The sequence below is a fragment of the Labrus mixtus genome, chromosome 12, assembly GCF_963584025.1.
Source record: "Labrus mixtus chromosome 12, fLabMix1.1, whole genome shotgun sequence".
Lineage (NCBI taxonomy): Eukaryota > Metazoa > Chordata > Actinopteri > Labriformes > Labridae > Labrus > Labrus mixtus.
Window position 1 is genome coordinate 2,417,997 of NC_083623.1, and position 21,985 is coordinate 2,439,981.

General features: G+C 43.4%; 1 protein-coding gene across 2 annotated transcripts in view; it reads right to left on the reverse strand.

Annotated features, from left to right (window-relative positions):
• Nucleotides 1-21,985, reverse strand: part of LOC132984605 (filamin-A-interacting protein 1-like) — a 39,180-nt gene that overhangs the window by 16,443 nt on the left and 752 nt on the right. For both annotated transcript variants that reach the window (XM_061051463.1, XM_061051462.1), the window contains exons 2-3: nucleotides 4,034-4,311; nucleotides 694-870 (exon numbers count right to left, since the gene is read on the reverse strand). In XM_061051463.1, coding sequence (XP_060907446.1) covers nucleotides 694-870; nucleotides 4,034-4,303 — 447 coding nt within the window. In that variant the 5' untranslated portion in view covers nucleotides 4,304-4,311. The remainder of the gene's footprint in view (nucleotides 1-693; nucleotides 871-4,033; nucleotides 4,312-21,985) is intronic.

The window sequence follows — 21,985 nt, forward strand, 5'->3', positions numbered from 1 at the left end:
GGATCAAAAAATCACATATAAAGCCTTTAACGATTTAAAATGTTTAATAAAATCATGCTAAATGTTATAGAGTGCAGGATTTTTCTGTGTCCTGTAAGTTCCTGTTTGTGATCAAGCCACATAAAAAAAAGTGATAAATAAACATGACCCCAGAAGAAAAGCAATTATGGAGGATGATCGATGTCGTCAGCTGGCCGTCTACTCTTGGCATGCGTTCTGTTTTGCACCAGGAAAAAAAAACGAGAAAAAGAGTGCAAACCCTTTGGCTCGGAGCTCAGTTGAGTTCTTATTTGCTGCCATGTCTGTGAGGTGTAAAAGTACCCAACACCTGGTCTGCTCGCTCTCATCGGGTATTGCGAGTAGTCCATTGGCGGCAGCCCGATATTTACAGTTCCACATCGGGGCAGCTCCGACTCAAAGGGAGTGGTTAAGTAATCCTGCTGACATCAAATACTTCAGCATTATTGGGACAAATAACCGGTTGCGTCATGCCTAGAATCAGAGCCTCCGATTGTTAGCGGGATGCAAGTCGAGCCCAAAATGGGGTTTAAATTTGCTTAGTGTGTAATCTGCCTCAAAGTCTACAGCACTGGAGTTGAAGACAAATTTGCGTATCGTATTGCAGTGTATCATATCGTATAAAAAACATGAGTACTTCTGCCTCCCCTGCCTTCAGTATAGTCGTACCCTCACCTCGGCCATGGGGATCTCGTACACGTCCTCAGTGTTGTTGTTGTTGCAGCGGGTCAGCAGAGCGTCTCTCTGCAGAGCCTGCAGAGGTTTTATCGGGGCCGCAGAGCCGTAGTGAGCCTCCAGAGTCTCCGGTTTGGTTCTGTCCGACTTCAACAGGCCGATGATGTCCTCTCTGGCCTGAAGAGACATAACACAGGTTTTAATACTGCATGTACACACAAACAGATGTTCTGACACATTAACAGAGGACTTCATGTTTCTGATGGAGGGCAGTTTGTTCATCAGGACACTTCACCACGTTTCTCTAACTCTAACATGTGTCTCTAGTCTGTCTACAAACCCCCCAATGATGAGAGAAGTCCATCCTCTACGTCTTTCCCCTGCTCCACTTTTCAGAAAATGTGTGCTCAAACAGGCCGTTTGGAGATTTTCCCTTCATGACATCACAAAGGGCAGTAGCCCCTCCCCCAGGTGGGTGACACTCCCACAGCTAGGTGTTTGTTCTGCCCTCTGAGTCTGCCTTCTCACCGTAAACAATAGAACATGGAGCGAGAAAGACCGAGTACACCCCAAGCCCTTCCAGAGAGGGGGCGTGGTCAGACACAGATCATTTACATATTTAAAGGTACAGACACAGAAACAGCCTGTTCTGAGCAGGGCTGAAATAGAGGGGTTTATAGACATGATCAAATACAGGATCAGAGTGGATTTAGAAGAAGAAACTTCACACACATGTTTTGAGGAGCTCTGAGACTTATTTAACCTGAAGAAGAGGAGGAGAATATGTCACCTTTAATTTTTTTTACTTCAACTCTTAATGTCTTAAAAGGCCTTTAAAAGAAAATATTGATGAAGTATTTCAGGGCCTGAGTCTGCGGAAATGATCGGGAGTTCATGTGTGAAAGAGGCACCTCTCATCCCTTACTGCAGCACCTCTCTCTCTCTCTCTAAATTAGAAATAAATCATCTATTTAAATAATTGACATATTAAGAATATCATCCCAAAAGCAAAGAGTCAAAAACTGTTGACTGTTTTACCTTTATTGTGTATTTATGTCATCTGCACAATGGTTCTTGCAAAAATCAGTTTTCATATCATGATCTGAATGAGGAGCTGCGCCCATAAAATGACCTCACCACAAGTCCTCTAACATGGAAATCAGGATTTAATGTGTCCAAATAAGATAAACCCAGAGGGAGAGATTCAGGTTCACACCAGCAGAGGGAGACATTTTCTTCATTGTTGGCGTGCAAAAGTCCCATCACAGAAACACCAGGGTCTTGTAGTTTATATAAATAAAAACTGGTGAATGATCTGATTTAACCTTTCGGTCCGTTTTGGATGCCTACGGCTAATTTACAGACACTATTTAATATGATGAGCATGTCTGTTGAGTCGATAATATATCGCTGTGATACACTTTGTAATATTGGTTCTGACACAAACATCATTAAAGAGGACATATGATCCCCCTCCTCCACCTTTTCAAACAGTCCCCCTCCTCCACCTTTTCAAACAGTCTCCTCCTCCACCTTTTCAAACAGTCCCCCTCCTCCACCTTTTCAAACAGTCCCTCTCCTCCACCTTTTCAAACAGTCCCCTCCTCCACCTTTTCAAACAGTCCCTCTCCTCCACCTTTTCAAACAGTCCCTCTCCTCCACCTTTTCAAACAGTCCCCTCCTCCACCTTTTCAAACAGTCCCCCTGTGGTCTAAATGAAACATCTGTGCTGTGCTTTGGTCAAAATATAACATGAATCAAGCACCAGAGGAGGTTTGTGACCCTGTATAAACCAGCTCTCTCAGAACGCTCCGTTTTGGTGTGTGTGTCTCTTTAAATGCAATAAGCCCCGCCCCCTGAGATTTCCTGGTAGACATCACTCCTCTGTAGCGAGAATAAAAATGGTGGACCTGCTCAAAAGTTTTGTTCTAGGCTGGGGGTGGAGTCCATGGGTGGAGATACCAGGGGAGGGGAGGGGATTTTTTTGTTTTACCAGAATCCCACTGTGACATCACAAGGAGAGCACATTTGAAACAGAGCATTTTTCTCTGTGTTGTAAGACTTATGCAGACCACAAACAAAGGACTGGATGGTTTATTTCACATGTTGTGGGTCTGTAGACTCTCAGGTTACACAAATAAATGTTCAAAAACATTGTAGAAGTGGATTTCTCTGGATAAGAATCTGGTAAAAACTTCAAAATAGTGTGCATGTTAAAGCGGAACAAAAGCAGCTCTTCCTGTGTGAAGTGTCTCTCTGTGTCCGTCTGTCCTGTCGCTGATGGAAAATATTCAACACACCCAAACAGATGGAAACAGAGGGTGAGGCTGCAGCATCCTGCCTCTCTGGAGACCAGTTCATAAATGAATCTATCAAACTGGAACCCAGCAGCAGCAGCAGATGGGTGGGTGGACCGTTTCCACAGAGGCAAAAGGTTACTCTCAAAATCCAACCCCTCACACACTGAGCTGTCGACCTGTATCTCTGCACTCGTGATAATCTGCACTGCAGGTGCGGTTTTTTATATGCTGCTAGTGCTGACACATTTATGCTGTTCTAGGAGAAGAGGTAAACTTTGAATGACGGGATTTTGTGCAAAAGATAATTTTAGCCGTGAGCTTTCTGTCTGGGAAAAATACAGACATTATTTCCTCTGCTTGAGTTAGTGCCCAACCCTGGTGGGGAGCTGGTTTTGTTTCCCCTAGCCAATGACAACCCACCGTTGAGTTTAGGAGTGGATGCAATTTAGCGATTGGCCGCGATTTAAACCTGTGAATAAGACAGACATGGCAAAAGAGAAGATCATATATAATCATTGTATTGATTGCCTTGGGGCCCCAGACCATTGGTGGTGCCCCAAAAGCAGTGGCCGAAAAAAGTGCAAACTTTTGCAATGACGGTAGGAAACCTCCCTAAGGGATTCCCATCTGACAGAACTCGGTCTCTTTGATCTGCTGAATGCTGATTGGAGGGCCCCCCCAATTGATTTTTGACTAGGGCCACAACAGACTCTAGAATCGCCACTGGCTGGACAGACCTGTGTCAAACATCAACGGTTAGCTTGTGCTAGCTTGCTAGAATATCGGCTCTTCCATTACAACAAATGTAAAAATCTGAGGAAGCTTGCGGTGTCAGTACAGGCAGTAAATGTACACACTACATCCTGCTGTTGGCTTGCTAACCTCAGGGTTGTCTCACTGGTGACTCCTCTCCAGATGTTATATCAGTCGTATTGGGAGGATGTGCTCATAGAGTCTCTGTAAGCACTATTCAACTCTGTCAGAGGTTGATAGAAATGACTGACTACCTAATATTCGTTTAAGGGTATTTTGCTTCTTACCTGAACTTCTCCCTCCATGATTCCCAGCAGCTGAATCAGATCTTTCTTGGACAGATCCAACGCCTCTGGCTTCCTGCTCTCAGCCGGTTTCTGATGTTTCTTAGACGTTCCAGACCCCGCCATCTTCCCGTCCTTCTCCTCTCGCTGCAGGGCTTTCGTCTTCCTCTTTGTGAGCTGTGGAGTGTTCTCCTCTTCCTCCTTCATGAAGCCTGTGGTTGGCTGGATGTGTCCGTCATCTGGACCCTCCATGGTGCAGTTCCTGGATCGCATGTTTTTACCTGTGAGGAGGAGACAAAAGAGACACCGGTGAACTGAAAAGTTGACGTGAGAAACGAGGCGCAGGACACTCAGAGGATAAGATTTCTAACTAACTTTTATTAAATGCAGATAACAAACAAATTCTTCTCTTTCCTTCCCACAATAACCATCATTCGTGAATGCTTTGCATCTTCAGTTGATAGCACATCAGTACCCTCCTTTTAGAAACCAAATCAATAATTTCTCAGCCACCACCATCGGACTGTGTCGTCCCTACAACCAGAGCTGTCCTCCACCTCAGCGGCGAGGAAGTGTGGACAACAGGAACGCCGGGAATAGAAAGGAGAAATCCTTCCTGCATCTTATCCCATAAGCTCTTTTTGCAAAGCGTCTCCAGATAACACTTGGCGCTATACAAAAGATGATTGATTTTGAATGTCCTTGAATGAAACCAGAAAGCTTGTTAGCTTGTGATGACAGCATGATGACACTGACAAGAAAATACAGGCACTGAAATGTTAACCATGATGTATGACCCGTATCACCTATCAAAAGGTTGTTTGAGGAAATTGTACCAAGACCTGCCTGGAAGTTCAATTTAAAAAATAATACCATGATGGGATAATGTATTTGTAGAATTAAGTCCTATATGCCAAAGAAAAGTAAGCCTTGGGGCACTGATGGCTTGGTGGTTTGTGCGTGCGCCCCTGCTGAGGAGGCTGAAGTCCGTCAAGCGGGTGGACTGGGGTTCAGGTCCGACCTGTGGCTCCTTTCCCGTTTTCCCCCACTCTCTCTCTCCAAGCTTTTCTGACTCTATCTACTGTACTTTCTCGAAAATGAAGGCACAAAAAAAGTTAAACAATTAACCAAACAATTTGAGAGACCTGCTAAGAAACAAAAGTAAAAAAAAACCTCTAATCCAGTCTGATTGTTGTCACTATTCATTCTTTGTTGGAGTTGTAAATACGATGACGGGAAAGCTGATATTGTTTGGGTGCGGGTCAGGTTGGGGGAAGATCCTCCTGACTAAGTTACAGGCAATTAGATCTGAACTAGGCCAAAGCTCCCCGGAGGCTGCAGGTTTTTGGATGAAAGCAGACCGTGACTAAGCCAGAGAGAATCCTGGCAGTGAGGCGGTATAGCAACCACGTTATTAATAGTTGTTTCAGGGGAGATGCCAAGATCTCCCCGCACGTGAAAACCACAGGACTGTCTTTCACTCTCATCGTCAGCGAGGTGAACTGGAAGGGTTTACTGGAGGAGCTGGGAGGTAGGGTCCAACGCCAAAACTGACAAAAAAGCAGAAGATGGAGATTTGGGCCAGAAGAAACTTTTGAAGGGTATCTGGAGTCAATCACAAGATCTGTCAGATGTAGCAGACTGCCAAGAAGACTAATTTCTCTTATTGAAAGCTTAACCCAAATGGATGGGACCAAATTAAATAAGCTAAGTATTGGAAATAACCTAATTTAGACTTAAAACACTGTATGAGTTTTGGCAGGCAGGGGTCTCTCAATCAAAACAATGCACCATATTCTCTCTACGACCATTTTCCAGAGGTCATGCCCAGGTCAGGAGGCTAAAACTCCATTGTTGTGCTACGTTGTTCCAGGTTTCAAATTGTACAAATGTAAGGAATCCGAAACTCCAGAGTGATAAGAAACTGGAAATACAATAAATGTATTTAAAGTAAAACCACATATTTGAAAATCCATAAGAATCGTTTGCTATGATCCTAGCTAATGCTAACATTAGCATTAGCTAGGAATGTTCTCTGTTCTGATTTATTGGTTTAGAAATATCTAGCGGTAAATTTAGCATTCGGTCACTTTCTGGTCAAGGGAAGTGAGGTACACACTACAAGATAATCGGGCCAAAAAGTTCCTCCTTTCCGCCTTTCTGACCAAAGTCAGCAAAGCACTGATTTTATCTTGCCGGATGTTCCTTTGCTGTGAGGCGTGTTAACAGGTTTACCCTCCCCTAATCTGCTCTGAAAACGAGCAGGGCCTCCCTAATTCAAAAACATAGATATTTTGAAATCCTTTTGTGTGGAGAGAACACTAAGGTAGGCCGAACATGCACTCTGTGAACTGTTACATGGAACGTAACACAAGCCAATCAGGAAACGAGCTGACTGACACAGGAAGCTAAAACAAACTCAGGCATGTTGACGACAGCAAATGCAGAGCATAAAGTGAGATGGACGACAAAAATAGAACCCCAACTTGTTGATTTGTGGCAACTTCATGAGTGTTTATACAATGTGTCCCGTGTAAAACATACAGCTATCAATTCAAAACGCTGCTTGGAAAACCAAAGTGGTGACGTCCCTGTAGCACTTTTCATTATGTGATTAGGCAACAGCACTGAGACTAAGGTCCAACGTCAATACGCCTTAAAGACATTTTTACTGATTCTGCAACGCCGTGATATGGGAGTGCCAGTCTGTGAATTTAACATGTAGCACCTCTCTCTCTCTCTGTAACATAATGTTACAGTGTTGCAGAAGCTCAAAAGAGCATGGCACAGCAAGAGCTCCACATACACACACAGTCAGTAATGCACACACACACACACACACACACACACACACACACACTGTACTGTCCTCCCACGCTGGTTTAGCCGATCCCATCTCACCCCTGTAACGTCACAGGCAGAACGTCACAGGGACATAAATATCATCAAGCCTTGAAGAGGCCGCTCGAGTAGGGTTTACCCCATAAACAATAGTAATCTGTGGATTTGAACATTGTTGGATAACTTTGGGATTATGTTGGTACAGAGTTCCATTCGATACTGTGCACACATTTCATAATATACCTCAAAGGGATCCTTAAAAGGGCATGCTCATTCTGCAGTCATCACAGGTCTGTAAACAGAGACAGTTTGTTTACAGGTTGTGTAAAACATTTTTTATCAGGGGTTGCCAAATGTCCCGTCAATGTTTCTCAACAGAATCGAGTCTCCACATGCCATTGCCGTGTCGTGTGGAGTCCCCTGATGAGCAAACTGATCCGTGTAAACAGTTTACCTTCACAAGAGAGGAACTCTGAGTCACAGTTTCATTTCACAAAGAGATGTCCTTACAGCGCGATGAAGACGAGCCGTCAAGCGCCCGATGACAGATCACACTTTGAGGGTTTCATCGTCAACAAAACGGTCGTCTCTGCTTTTCCAAACACAGCCTCAGAGCTGCGAGATTTCCTGGAAAATGGAAATACTTGAAAAAAAGCCAACCAGTTTACCTACGTTAAATTAATGGCCAGAAGTATGTGGTCATGTTGTGCTTAATAATAGAAGCAAATCCCTGCAGCAGGTGCGACGTCTGAAAGCAGAAGAGTGGAGGCGGTAACAGCGGCCGGTGGTTTTGGTCGGAAGACGATGCCAAATACGAGTGTTATGCACTTGTTTCCACATCATTCTAACCGAGTACATGACAGACACATGATTAAAATGTAGTTTAAACTTGTGATTAAGAAACTGTAAATCTAAGGGTTGGAGTCTCAGAGGTATTCTGAGGCTTTGAACGATTTGTTTACTCTGTGTTTCGGTCAGTGAAAGAGGTTGGTTTTCATCCACACGTCATATGGAACCAATGTAAACAAACTAAAAATACAACCCGGGCGAATAAATTGAAGATTGTGTGTGTGTTTGGAAGTCGTCCCAGCGGAGAGATATTTATGGAGATGCGACGAGGCTCTCTGATTTACGCCTCAGCCCGGATAAAACCCCCAGACAGCTGTGGGGCCGTGGTCGACACACGAGCCCTACAGTGGATAAGTGGTTAGAGTTGGTATGCTGGCAGCAGGGTGTCTCAGTGGTTAGAAAGCTCATCCAGTAATAAGAAGGTCAAAGATTTGACCCCAGAATCAACAAATGTCTCCAGAAATGCCCACGTGCAAGGATGAAATGTGGAATGAAATGCAACGTATGTCTGCAGCTGAACAGCTCAGATTTCATATTTCAGATATTCTGTTGGCTCTCTTTATTGAGCAGATTGGCTCTGGAGATGAACGAATCTGCTGGTAAGTCAGTCCAAACATTTATGATTCCTGGAGGATGATTTCTGACTTTTTTGAGCCCCTTAAATCTAAATTTATTTGTCCAGGAATGCATTTATTTTTTCTTAATTAATCAAGTGTAAATATATATTTTTATAATCATGCTAACTAAAGCATGCCAACAGGTTAGCTTAAGCATTATGACAGATTTTTAAGCAACAATCTAATTTAAAGGAAAATTTTAACATTGTTGACATTAATGCTAACATATTGCTAGTAGCCTATTCATTGATTAACACGCCTACCAACAAAACCGGCGTTTACTTCAGGTTCCTCTGCTTTAACGCTAGCTTTAGCGGTGTATAATATTACAGTGCATGGCTCTCAATATTTAGCTAGTGGTTGTTTTTAAGGACAGTTGTCTGGCTTTTTGATGTCACCCAAGTTTTGGTGTTGTATACATAGTGTCAGTGCACTGTCTCCCTCTCTCGCACCTGGGAACAGTAGACTTTACATAACGTCATAACAGGCGCCTACTGCCTCACAGCGATGCTAGCAAAGAAATTAATTCTTGAAAAAGTTTCCATTTGGCTGCTCTTCATAACAGATTTTATGACATGAAGTGTACACAGTTTGTGATATGTATTGTAACATGTAAACTTTAATTTGACTCACATTAACATCCGGTTACCAACAAAAACTTCACTCACAAACCTTTATGCTAACGTTAGCATGACTCGGCTATAAATCACAGTTTTGCTAACGGAGTACGTTTGCATTCTTGCTCAACATTTTTGACTAAAGCTTCCCAGTTTAAATAAGAAGCAATATGAAAAGTTGATAAAACTGCCCGCTATCTTTAATGCATCCCACTCCTTAAAAAAGTTTGGCTGTCCTTCGCCTCGATTTGCGAGCTGCAGCATGTGCAGCTGTTTGTTCGGTGAGATTTTAAAAGGGGTATTTTTAGGGTCCCACTTGTGTCCAGAATCCAACAAGGGGAAACTCCAGGGCTATCACTTTATGATCCATCAGCAATCCCATGGATGTCTGAACCTCAACTTTATACTTCACAGCTGATGCTTTCACACTCCACAACAACACTCGGAGTAAACAAACAGCCGCTAGCCGTTTGTCATGCTATAGCTTAAAAACACCTCAACAGATACTCACTAAATGGAGGTCACGGGCAACCAAAACACCAGAGCAACATCTGAACATCCACAGAGTCATGTTTTGTTATTTGTTTGGGCTCATGTTGTAATCATATCCGAGGATAAATATAGATCACGTTAGCATCTCTGGCCTCTGTGCTCAGTAATTGTTTCAGCTCTTTGACAACACGAGCTGCACAACAACACACGTTCCCGGTTCAATATGTCATTATTAAAAACAGAGATGACCTCTGACATGATTCACCTTCATTAGTTGCTCTTAAAGAGCATGTTAGCATTGCTGACAATATGCAGGAGGCATTAGGGGATAATGTCCCACATATGTCTCACATATTTTAGCTTCAGGTGCTAACCCATTACGTTGCATATTTTCCTACAATGTTGATTTAATTTGATACCACTGCTTTAAACTTGTATATAATATATTGTGGTTTCTTTGTATGTTTGTTTGTTATGTAATATAAAGCATTTTTTTGAGCAGTGATTTGAATGTGGATGAGTCATTGCAGTCTTGAATATGTGTTGGGAGTGAGATCCAGAGGGTAAAGGGTAAATGGATTTGAGCTTGTATAACGCTTTTCTAGTTTTCTGACTACTCAAAGTGCTGTCACACCGCAGGTCAGACCTACACATTCACACACTGATGGTAGAGGCTGCTGAGTAAAGAGTCCACAGAAGTATCTAATCCCATTCATTCGCCGCCGACGAAGCAGCAGGAGCAATTCAGGGTTAAGTGTCTTACACATTAGACTTGTTTCTGCAGGAGCTGGGGCTCGAACTTTCCAGTTGCGAGACAACCGACTCTACCAACTGAGCCAAAGGCGCCCATTTATCATCCAGAGGGTGTGGGGGAAGGGGAAGCTATGGAGAAGGCTCTGTCCCCCCAAGGTCAGTGCTTGGTTCGGTGTGGTGGAGAAAGAAGGTTGGCGCCGGAAGCAAAGGAGGCTACAGGAAGGAGTGTGACGGTGAAGGAGGTCAGAGGGGGGCCTGGTGGTGGTTCAGGGCTTTGTGAGTGAGGAGCAGGAGTTTGAATTGGGGGAATAGGGAATGGGACACGGGACGTGCTGCTTTAGTCTAGTATTTTCAGTGATGTTTTATAACTGCGACCTGCCAAGGGGACTGCAGATGAAGTCAGCTTTAAGCTAACTCTGGTGCAATGCATCAAATGGCAACGTTTATGTTAAAAACTGTACATGCATGGTCTGTTTGGGCCCTATACAAAGGTTCATTGGGGGCCTCTTCCAATGAATTTTCCTCTTTCTTTTTCCCGCCCTGGCCGGATAACTCCTCTTCATCTTCCTTAATTGACAAATTTTGGTTTTCACAGGAATAGTGCTGTGACGCTTAGCAGGGCATGGAGAGTGAGTGCTGTCACATGGGGCCCCGTAAGGCAGATTTCCTACTGTCGTTGCTAAATTTACACAATTTATTATGAAAATAATCGTACTTATCTTGATTTATACGAGGTCTAATACAAGATGACTGTGCAGAGAGTTTTATGTCCCTTGTATAAATGATGGCAGTAATTTGCCAACTCAACTTTGTAGATCTTTAAACGTTGTGCTTTTCTTTAGCAATATGATTTAGGCATGTCAAATGAAAAATGTCTATATAAGGGAACGATCAGCTTCATGAGGAGGTTTAAAGAGGTCTGGCCTCTCGTCCTAACTCACCATAAGGGGGAAAGTAATGCAGTCAGTCATCTGTGCTGCAGGAGGGCTTTAAGAGTCCTGAGAGGCAGAACCTCTACAGAGAGCCAAAACAAATACTCTCCTGTCATGAATGCACTGTTTAAGATTTCAGTCAAGCTGTGATCAGAAGTTTAAAGAGCTGTCAGAGAGCTAAAGTATTGATTCAATCTTAAATCTCATTATACCGCAGTGCCTCTGAGCTTACGCTTTACGGGTTTGCAGAGTGAAGATCTGCAGGAGAATCAGACCCAACTGAGCCTCTCATTTTCTCTTTCTCTGTGCACCTATTGAAACCAAATTAGACCATTATTATCCGGACAAAACTGCTGCCTCCGCTAGAATATGAGCTGCAAAATGATGCAATTATAAAACAGCATGGGTTATTTATAGATAACCCAATAACCTCACAAAAAGGACCATCCAACCTGAATCCATTTGAGCTGCATATGCTCGACAGCTTTACATTTCGCTTCTTTGCTGGTTGCGGGCAAGCAAGTTTGCAAGTGCAAACAACATGCAGTTCCTCAAGTGTCCACTAGAGGCTGGCTGCAGAAGCACAGGTAGCAAAAATTAACATGTTTACATCCTGAATTTGTCTAAAAAGCTTGTGTCTGTATCGGCACCCTGTATCACCTGTTAGACTGACTGAAAGCTTTGTTGAGACAGCATTTTCAATATGGCGCCCGCTCTATTCCGTCTACAATTCCGTCTGCCCCACGTGTTCTAAGCAAGAACACTTGACAGTCAGGCTAGGTAAGAGGCTCCAACATCCAAGTCTGACTGGTTCAAAGTGGGCACCATTTCAGATTTTCGTTGTGGTCTCTCCAGGCTTCTAACGAGCTCGGTGCAGGTTGTCTGTCACTGGATCATTAGTCGGAGATTTCAGTTTAAGCTTTGTATTTTTTCATACTGTCAATCAATACCTGCTGAAAAAGGAAACACTAACATCAATATTGTGAACCTTTATTGGTAGACAGGCAAATCACAACTGTTCAAAATTATATGTTCGGCCAGTTTGACACTATGATGGACGGAGAGACGTAGAGATTCTTTGTACACAACCAAGATGATGTGAGAAAATTTTTTGTAATTGCAATCATATCAAGTGCTTGCTAAATAACGCCATGCCAAACCTGCAGGAGCCCACAGGCTGCATGTGACCCACCAGTAATCTGTTTCCTGCATCAGAGAGTCCTCCCGGTGTTTCTGTACGCAGCAGGAAAAACCTCTTGACATTGCAGGCAGAAATACACCAAACAGTGCTCGGCTAATATCAGTCTATCAAGGACCCCGTGCTTGAAATAGTGTGACACTTACAGTTGGTGCTTAAATGTCACTACAGCTAACATTACCATCTTTAGCACGTCATTGCGATATCAGAAATAGAACAATTATAATCAGACCACATCATTAAAGTGTTTCTATATTGAGATTTAAGACGGAACATGCTGAACGTTTGTACCATGAAGAGACAAATGTGACTTTGTCCTCAGCGACCCTCAGCCTTTATAATCACACAGATATCATTAACTACCGAGTTATGACATCACTCTGTGTATGTTTTGAGAGCCGAAACCAGTTTAGTATATAGGTAAGGGTGTACAAATGTACGCAGGGGGAAGCACTTAAAGGTCACACATTATCCAACCATGTTCCTCCAACTGTAACATGTGTCTCTAGTCTGTCTACAAACCCCCCAATGATGAGAAAAGTCCATCCTCTCCGTCTTTTCCCTGCTCCACTTTTCAGGAAATGTGTGCTCAAACAGGCCGTTTGGAGATTTTCCCTTCATGACATCACAAAGGGCAGTAGCCCCTCCCCCAGGTGGGTGACACTCCCACAGCTAGGTGTTTGTTCTGCCCTCTGAGTCTGCCTTCTCACCGTAAACAATAGGACATGGAGCGAGAAAGACAGAGTACACCCAAGCCCTTCCAGAGAGGGGGCGTGGTCAGACACAGCTCATTTACATATTTAAAGGTACAGACACAGAAACAGCCTGTTCTGAGCAGGGCTGAAATAGAGGGGTTTATAGACATGATCAAATACAGGATCAGAGTGGATTTAGAACAAGAAACTTCACACACATGTTTTGAGACTTATTTACACTGGTTATTTACATATTTGTGCAGCTTAACAAAGCTGAGACCTCCTTTTTTGGATTCTCTCCATTAAACTATTTGGATTTTGTCAAACTAAGAACGTCCCATCATCACAGCTGGGAACAAATCTATGTCAGTGTGGGACGCTCTCTTCTTGCACAGGGTGATATTAAGAGTCCAGATTACAATGCATTCCCGGACCACGTCGGTCATCAGGGGGAAATTTCGTGGGCTGAGACAAAGCAGGTTTTTATCCTCGTGGTGGTTTGTGCAAGAGCTCTAATCAGTGGTGACCGGTCCAGAAAGCTGACATCATTCCCAACACGCAGGCCGAGCAGCAGCCAACTCAAAGCACATGCCTCTCAAATGGAACGAGCATGAAATCACTTCCCTCATAAACTCTGGGTGTAAAGAGAGAGAGAGAGCGAGACAGAGAGAGAGAGAGGGAGAGAGGGAGGGAGAGAGAGAGAGAGGGAGAGGGAGAGAGAGAGAGCGAGACAGAGAGAGAGAGAGGGAGAGAGGGAGGGAGAGAGAGAGAGAGAGAGAGAGAGAGAGAGAGAGAGAGGGAGCAGAGGGTAAAACAGGGTTAGACCGCTGCTCGTTTCACCTCATTTTACAGTTTTACAAGGCATTTAGCTCCTGAGTGCTGCTGAATCTCCAGTGGTTGGTGGTCAGCCCAGCAGTGATTCAGTGGGGTCACTGACACGAGAAATGACTCATGACAAGAGAATAAGGCCGCAGCATCCCATAAGTGACCTCAGAGGAGATTTACAATCGCTGACCGTCACAGCAATCCATCACCGACGCAAGACGTTCATGACGTGTGCATCAAAAATCTCACATTCAAGTGAGAAGTTCTGAGTGTACATTTGACAAAGTTTTACAAACATCAGTAGAAACTTGACAGGAAGTAGACATGCTATGTTGTCTTGTGAGAATTGACTCGTTATCTCCAGATAACAACGCTGGTTTTCTGCGATGGGAGTAGATTTTATCTGTTTTCTTACAATCTCAAGATATTAACTTGTTATTATGGAGAAAACCAGCGTTGTTTTCTCAAGACAACGACATAATTAAGTCGATAAATCTCGAGGAAATAACTGGGAATGTCTCATAATCACGGGGGAAACAGGGTAACGTAAAATGTACGGATGAGGTGCAATGTGTCCCAGATCATGATTCGTTTTAGAGGTGATCCGATTGGCCCAATCCATTTTTAAATGAAGAGTAATCAGAGTCTCAGTCTGCTAACTCTGGAGCCAAAATGTATGTTTGTGTGTGTGAGCGTCACTCAGTCTTTATTTGTATATCGCCAATTCATAACAAATGTTATCTCAAAGACCTTACTCTTTGTTATGTTATCTACAGAGACCAAAAGGTTAATCCATCATGAGCACTAAGCAGCAGTTAGCAAAGTTACAGTGGAGAAGAAAACTTCCTTTAAGAGGCAGAAACCTCGAGCAGAACCAGCAAAATGTTTTTGGCCGTGTCAGCGGATCGAAGAGTTTCATAGTGTAAACGCTTATATTTAGTTTGTCTATTGGACTAATTGGAACATTTATGAGGATTATTGGAATCCTGGTGTTTAGTTGAAAATACATAATAATAATAATAACTTTATTTATATAGCACCTTTTAAAAACACAGGTTTACAAAGTGCTTTGACAAACAGCAAAAACAAGAACAAACTAAACCAAACACAGAAGAACAGAAACAACAGCAAGAACATAACAAATACAAAATACTAAAAATAATTAAATACAATTCAACAGAAAAGAACCCAAAGTGCACGATACCCAACAGACATGTATAACCTGACCATCACAAGAACCATCACAAGAACCATCACAAGAACCATCACAAGAACCATCATAAGAACCATCACAAGAACCATCATAAGAACCATCATAAGAACCATCACAAGAACCATCATAAGAACCATCACAAGAACCATCACAAGAACCATCACAAGAACCATCATAAGAACCATCATAAGAACCATCACAAGAACCATCACAAGAACCATCACAAGAACCATCATAAGAACCATCACAAGAACCATCATAAGAACCATCACAAGAACCATCACAAGAACCATCACAAGAACCATCATAACAACCATCACAAGAACCATCATAAGAACCATCACAAGAACCATCATAAGAACCATCACAAGAACCATCATAAGAACCATCACAAGAACCATCATAAGAACCATCACAAGAACCATCACAAGAACCATCACAAGAACCATCACAAGAACCCAACAACACGAGCTGAGACCAAGAGGAGCAAAGATTTAAAAAGATGTAAGAAACTAAAAGAGCTAAAAGCAAATCAAAAGAGAACAGCAATAAGAAGGTAAGAGCAGAAAAAGAAAAAGAATAAAAACAACATGGATTGACATACCGAATGAGAAAGGAGCATCGAACATTGTTTGTATTGAGTCCTTCAGAAAGTGTCCAAGAACTCACACCTCATTGGTCAAAGGTCAAAGGTATCTTTATTGTCCCCACAGGTGACAGCTCTGGATTATACTGGGTTTACTGGGTTTACTGGAACTCTCCAGGATGGTGGTTTGGGATTGAACGGCTGATTGTGTGGACATACGTTGGATTTCTCTTTGGATTGATATTGGTCCTCCATGGTGTTACAACTAGCCAAACAAGCACCAACCACCCTGATGAGTTTACTGAGGCCACCGGGTCAATAAGGCCACCGGGTCAATAACCTTACCGGCCAACTAAAGTTCACCGAAACAGCCACAACAGCCGATTTGTGCCCACAACACAGATTCAAACTGCAAATTCAAAAGTCTTCACTCAAGCTAGACTGAAAATATTAACTCAAGCTAGGCGACCCCCCCTCCCCACCTCCTAATGGTCATATCTGTCTTGTGGCTCTCATTTGGGATCCAGTTAAGCCAAAGGAACGTCTAATGACATATCACAAATCAAGCATCAAATCTCCACCACGTTAATCCATCATGATGTTAGCGGTTGTTTGATATCCCCTCTTCCTAACAGAAATGTTCCCTCCATGGTACCCCTGTTGTGTTGTCATGGGAACAGCAGCCACTGTTATGAAACCAAACATGAGGGTAAACGCTGTTGAACGCCCCCCCCCCCCCCCCCCACGTAAACCTCCCGCACAGATAACTGAGCTGAATTAGCAGAGTGATCTCATGGTGCTCGTCTTATCGGCCGGCCTTGAGCTGCCACTGGACGACCCTGTTACTGAGTGAAGCGTCGGAAGGAAAACACCAGAGGAGATTAAATCTGCAACATTTAAATAATGTTGATGTTTTTTTGGAGAGTCCTTAAAGGCAGGGTTTGTAGTTTTCAAAAACTAGCATGATTTTGAAAGTAGCATTCCGTCAGTCCTCCATCTGCACCCGCCCCCTCCCCTCTGTGATCCCTCTAAAGCCACGCCCCCTCACTTACATGCACAAGCAGACCTCAGCTCATGCTTTGAGTGTGGGCGAGTGCACGCAAGAGGTAGAGTACGAGCAGGGAGACAGGGAGGCGTCTGATTGGTTCATCAGATTGGTACCTCGTGGCAGACATTGGTTGAAGTTTTTAGAGGCTTACAAACTGATACAGATGATGGATTTTCTTTGTTCCTTTTTCAGAGAACATGAGTTATTAATGTCTGTCAGGACCTAAAGACAATTTACACCAAAATCTTAAAAAGTGGATCTGGAGGAAATGACCAACCCTGCCTTTTAAAAACATCTAACCGAGCTCCGCTCTTACGCTCTCTTTGTTGGTTATAAAATCCCGTCTTTTACCATCGTAGATTCTTTTAAACTCTTATTACAGGACAACTAAAGAGCCTAGACGATCTTTACAAGACAGCCACCATTTTGCAACTCAGTCAGGCCCAATTCCTTTTTCAATTGAAGGGCCCCATATCCTGATAAAATCCACAACAGATTTAGGGCAACTGAACTGTAGGTTTTCCTTCGAAGCTGTACTCGCTCAACCTCAGTTTGAATCTACCCAGGTGTAAATAAAGGGCTAAAAGTGGGAATAAAAGAGGCACATCATGTTGTATTAAGGAAGACTTAAAACTACAAATTGAGACCATAAACTCATGAGTAAAATCTTGTTTTCCCCTCTAGTTTCATACGTCGTTTTCATTCATGCATTCCTGGAAATTTCTAGATTTATTTCAGGAGGATGGCTCCTGAAATTCTGTGGATCTGGTTGTTCACACTGCTGCGTTCTCACATCAGCTCACTCGGACTTTCTGCGGAATAAATACGAGGAGGCTGGCAGGAGAAACTCCGGGTGAAGTCAGAGAGAAAAATGTGTTTGTTTGCGTTCACACATGATGCTCACACCGAAAACTTCAGGACATTTTCAGGAGTTTTGTGTGAAAGCACTTATTGCAGTCTGGCTTCTTTTTGCAACCAGTCGAGTCGCCCCCTGCTGGCCATTAAAACAAAATGCAGCTTAGAAATATAGCCTTTTGCTTTGTCCACTTCTTATATATCTTCTACCAATATAACTTTGTGAAAGGTCAAATCAGTGTAACCCCCCTGGAATCATGAAGTATAAAACGTCTTCCTCTGGACTTTAGCAGACCGGCGTTACAGTTCATAAAACAAACATGAAGTAGTGTGTTGCTTTAATGATCATTTGATGGTGAGAAAGGTGATCAGTCATCGCCAGCTGTTCAACACGCCCAAAACACAACATTTCTTTTAGCGCAACATTTTGATATTTAAAACCTTTCAACATTCCTGAAGGATTTGTAACGACTGATGAAAAATCCAACATTTGGATTTCTACCAGAACCTAATCAGGGTTTTTTTTTTATCAGCTAATCGGTCCAGCACATTAAACAGAAACCGTCTGATAAATATCAGCTCGCTCTACCCCGCTGAAAGGTGAGCTAGGGACGTTTTGGGGAGATTAAACGTCTAATAACAGGATCTGACTTCTGCTGCTCACAGAATCAAAAAAAAAGATTCAACGTGCAGTTTGCAATGAAAACAGTCTGAGGGGGGAAAAAAAGCTATTAATGGAGAGAGGAGCCCCATGAGAGCTGGGCAGAGCAAAGCATGCTGGGTAAGATAACAGAGAGCGGGTCGAGACGGGTCAAAGAGCCGCTCTGTTTGTTGTTTGGATTTAACATAGATCACCCGCAGAACATTTTCCACATCGATGAAGAAGTGAAGAGTTTTATGGAGGGTAGAGTCTTTAAGAAGTCAGAGGTTAATTATCAGTTGGGCGCCGGAGGCCTAGTGGTTAGTGAGCGCGCCCGATGTACAGAGGCTGTAGTCCTCCAAGCGGGCGGCCTGGGTTTGAGTCCGACCTGTGGCTCCTTTTCCAGCATGTCGTTCCCCTCTCACTCTCTCTCTCTCTCGCCCGATTTCTGACTCATCAATCCATCAGAAAACAAAAATGGTAATCTTCTAAACCTAACTAAACATCCGCAGAGAAGTTTGATCGAGATTTTTTTTCCCGTTTTGTAGTCTTCCCTGTTTCCACCAATCGGTCCAGTTTGGTTCAGTCCAGTTTGGTACGGTAAACCTTGATCTTGTTTGCGTTTCCACAGCCAACCCGTACCCTTACACATCACTAAATCACAGCAGGAGTGACACACTGCAAACTCTGAAAAACGTGACACAGTAAACAAAGACCAATGATTCCTCAGAAGGTCTGCATCTCCGAGGTCGTCCATTGGGGCGGAGCTACGGGCTGACAATAGTCACCAAAGAGATACATTTTTTTTTAAAAACAGCCCGTAAATGACTCTCTCCAAATCCATTTATTCACGGTGCGTTTTGTGTTGGTCGTTTATTATCGCTGTCACGCGGGAAGTGCCGATTCCTTCAGGGTGGGATCGGTACGCTTGGCACCCCAACAGAAGGGAACCAAAAGAGTAGGACGGTACGGATCGTTTATTTTGGTACCACTACCAACTTTTTTTTTTTTAAAGATTTATTTTTCTGTGCCTTTAATGGAGAGACAGGACAGTGGACAGAGTCGGAAACCAGGGAGAGAGAGAGGGGAACGACGTGCGGGAGGGGGGCCACAGGCGGGATGCGAGCCCGGGCCACCCGCTTGAGACGACAGCCTCAATACACGGGGCGCGCGCCCTAACCATTGCGCCACCAGCGCCCCGCCATTACCAACTTTTGACTGTTGAAATGTTTCAGTACGGCATTTTTAAGTTTTAAAATACAACTTAAAAGTTTACTTTCTTTTTTGCAAATTTTTTTATGTTTAATGCTTTTTTTGTATTTTCTTTTCTTTCTCTTTTTTCTTAAATAAAAAAATGCATCAAAAAAAGTTGAGTTTCTTTTTACTTTTTGGATTCTCATGATTGAAATTGCCCTCTCACAGGGATAATAAAGACAACCTTGAACCTTGAACCAATAATTTGAGTGGTCCTGATCTAAATCTGGGCCAGAGTCTCTTTGACAGAAGCCTCTTTGTGATGCACGAGAGTGACAAATAGATTTATTGCACTGATGATTTATTTTGGCTTGTTAAAGGAAGGAGCTGTCGGGATAATTGCACCAAAAACGACGTGACAATTCATTGCTTAATTTGAAGACATTTCATCGAAAACCTCAAAGGTCAACTTCAATGTGACCCTTTAGAATGAATGCCAAGGGGGTATCGGAGAAGGGTTAATCCTCTGGAGAACATGATTATCTGTAGAAACATATCACTGCACTCCATTCCATCTTTGCTGGGATATCTCCGTCTGGACAAAAGGCATTACAGCTTCCTCCCATAAAGCCAAAGAGAAGTCTGTTTTCTTATCACTCAGAGCCGCTCGTCTCCAGAGGGCAGAGTTTAAGCACTCTCTGGTAAAGGATCTATTAAATTAATGTCTTCTAATGCACGGCTTCCTGCAACAAAAGCATTAACTGGGCTGTGACTGAAGGGGAGTCAGACCCCCCCCTCCCCCCCTTCCCCCGCTCCAGTCATGAGTCAGGATGAGCGCACGGCCTCAGAGGGTGTGTCGTCATTCCAGTAACTCTCAGTCTGCACTCAAACTTTATTACAACTTAGCACACTTTATTACATCATGTCGTTTAGTCATCCGGTTCCTGCATGTTGTTATTTAGCCACTAATGCATCCTTTTGATCGTCAGAGGTTTGCAGTTGTAGATTTAGATTTGTACATGCACCCTCCTTTAGTTCTGCAGATAAAGAGCAGCTAAGGGATTAGCACACCGTCACTTTCTAAGGTAGATAGAGAAAGGGAAGCCTCTTTACACACATGTGGGATGAAAGCACAAACCGGTATTAATGGAGCGGGGGCTGCACAGGGACTGGAGCCCTGCTGAGCTGCTGGGTGGTGCAGTACCTTGCTCATGGGCACCTCAACCATCGGTCAGGACCAATCTACTGCCGCCCATAAACTGATGTGCAAAATGTTCTTGTGCAAAAACCAAGACAAGACTATAAATTCTACAATTCATTCATCAGACGCTTTTATCCAAAGTGATATACATGAGCGAGTAAGTGCAACACATGCAAGGATGTACAGAGGAGGAGACAATGTCAGGAAGTGCAAACAAACAGATTTAAGTCCAATCGGACACACAGGTGCTGACAGGAAGTGACCAGAGGCAAAGCACAACATTGACAGCTGTTCTTGGGAACTCTAATCAGCATCAAAACCATCTTAAATATCGTCATCATCATCATGAAGGTCGTACTGTCTGTGTTCATGAAAGAGCTGGGTCTTTAGCTTTTTCTTAAAGGTGCAGAGGGACTCTGCAGATCACATGGAGTCTGGAAGTTCATTCCACCACCGGGGGGCGACAGAGGAGAAGAGTCTAGTCAGAGACTTAGGATCCTGTTGTGAAGGTTGGATCAGACGCCTTTCATTGGCAGAGCGTAGTGGGCGGGGGGGGGGGGGGGGGAGTGTAGACCTGGATCAGAGAGTTAAAGTAAGGAGGAGACGTTTTCGTCGCTGTTTAGTGAATGATGATCATTGTCTTGGCCTGCAAAGTTTGTTTACATGGCTCTTCATCGGGAGTGATCTGCTCTCCTCTCCAGAGGGCGCTCCGACTCTATACGTTAACAATCCTCTTAGCACCGTCTCCACGTCTAGCAGAGCATCACAGTTCGACCTGTTTGCACCAGAATTCAATATAATGTTCAAATACTTTAATTTAATGCATATCTTCGACAAAACAGCCTTCAAAGTTTGGAAAATAAATATTCAACAAGAAGACAAACATTTTTCTTCCAGCTTAAAAACATATTGAATCAGCAGCTGTTTCTTTAAAGGAAGAATGTGTGACTTTTTGATCCAGTAGATATCACTGTTGAGCACCAGCATGAAACCAAAACAAACTGCTGTTAGGCCACGCCTCCTAGATACTGAAGCCCCCGCTCTCCTCCAGAGACACACCTCCAACCCCCCTCCACTCGTGTTCACAGGAGTTTAGTGCAAGCGGCGGACATACTTATCCTCTACTCGAGCTGCAATCACCCGTGTCCTGCATTGTTGTGTTAGCATGCTAATGTTAGCGCTCTTTAGTTAGCTCGTAGCTTCACGTTGTTGTGTTAGCATGCTAACGTTAGCGCTCTTTAGTTAGCTCGTAGCTTCACATTTCATGTAAACTGACACAGAATGAGCGTGATCTAAAAACTCTTACTAACATCCAAATAATCAGTGAGTATGTTCTTCTTCTTCTCTCTAGTTCTTGACTAAAACAGCTTTTATACACAAGGGGAGGAGCCGGCCGTCC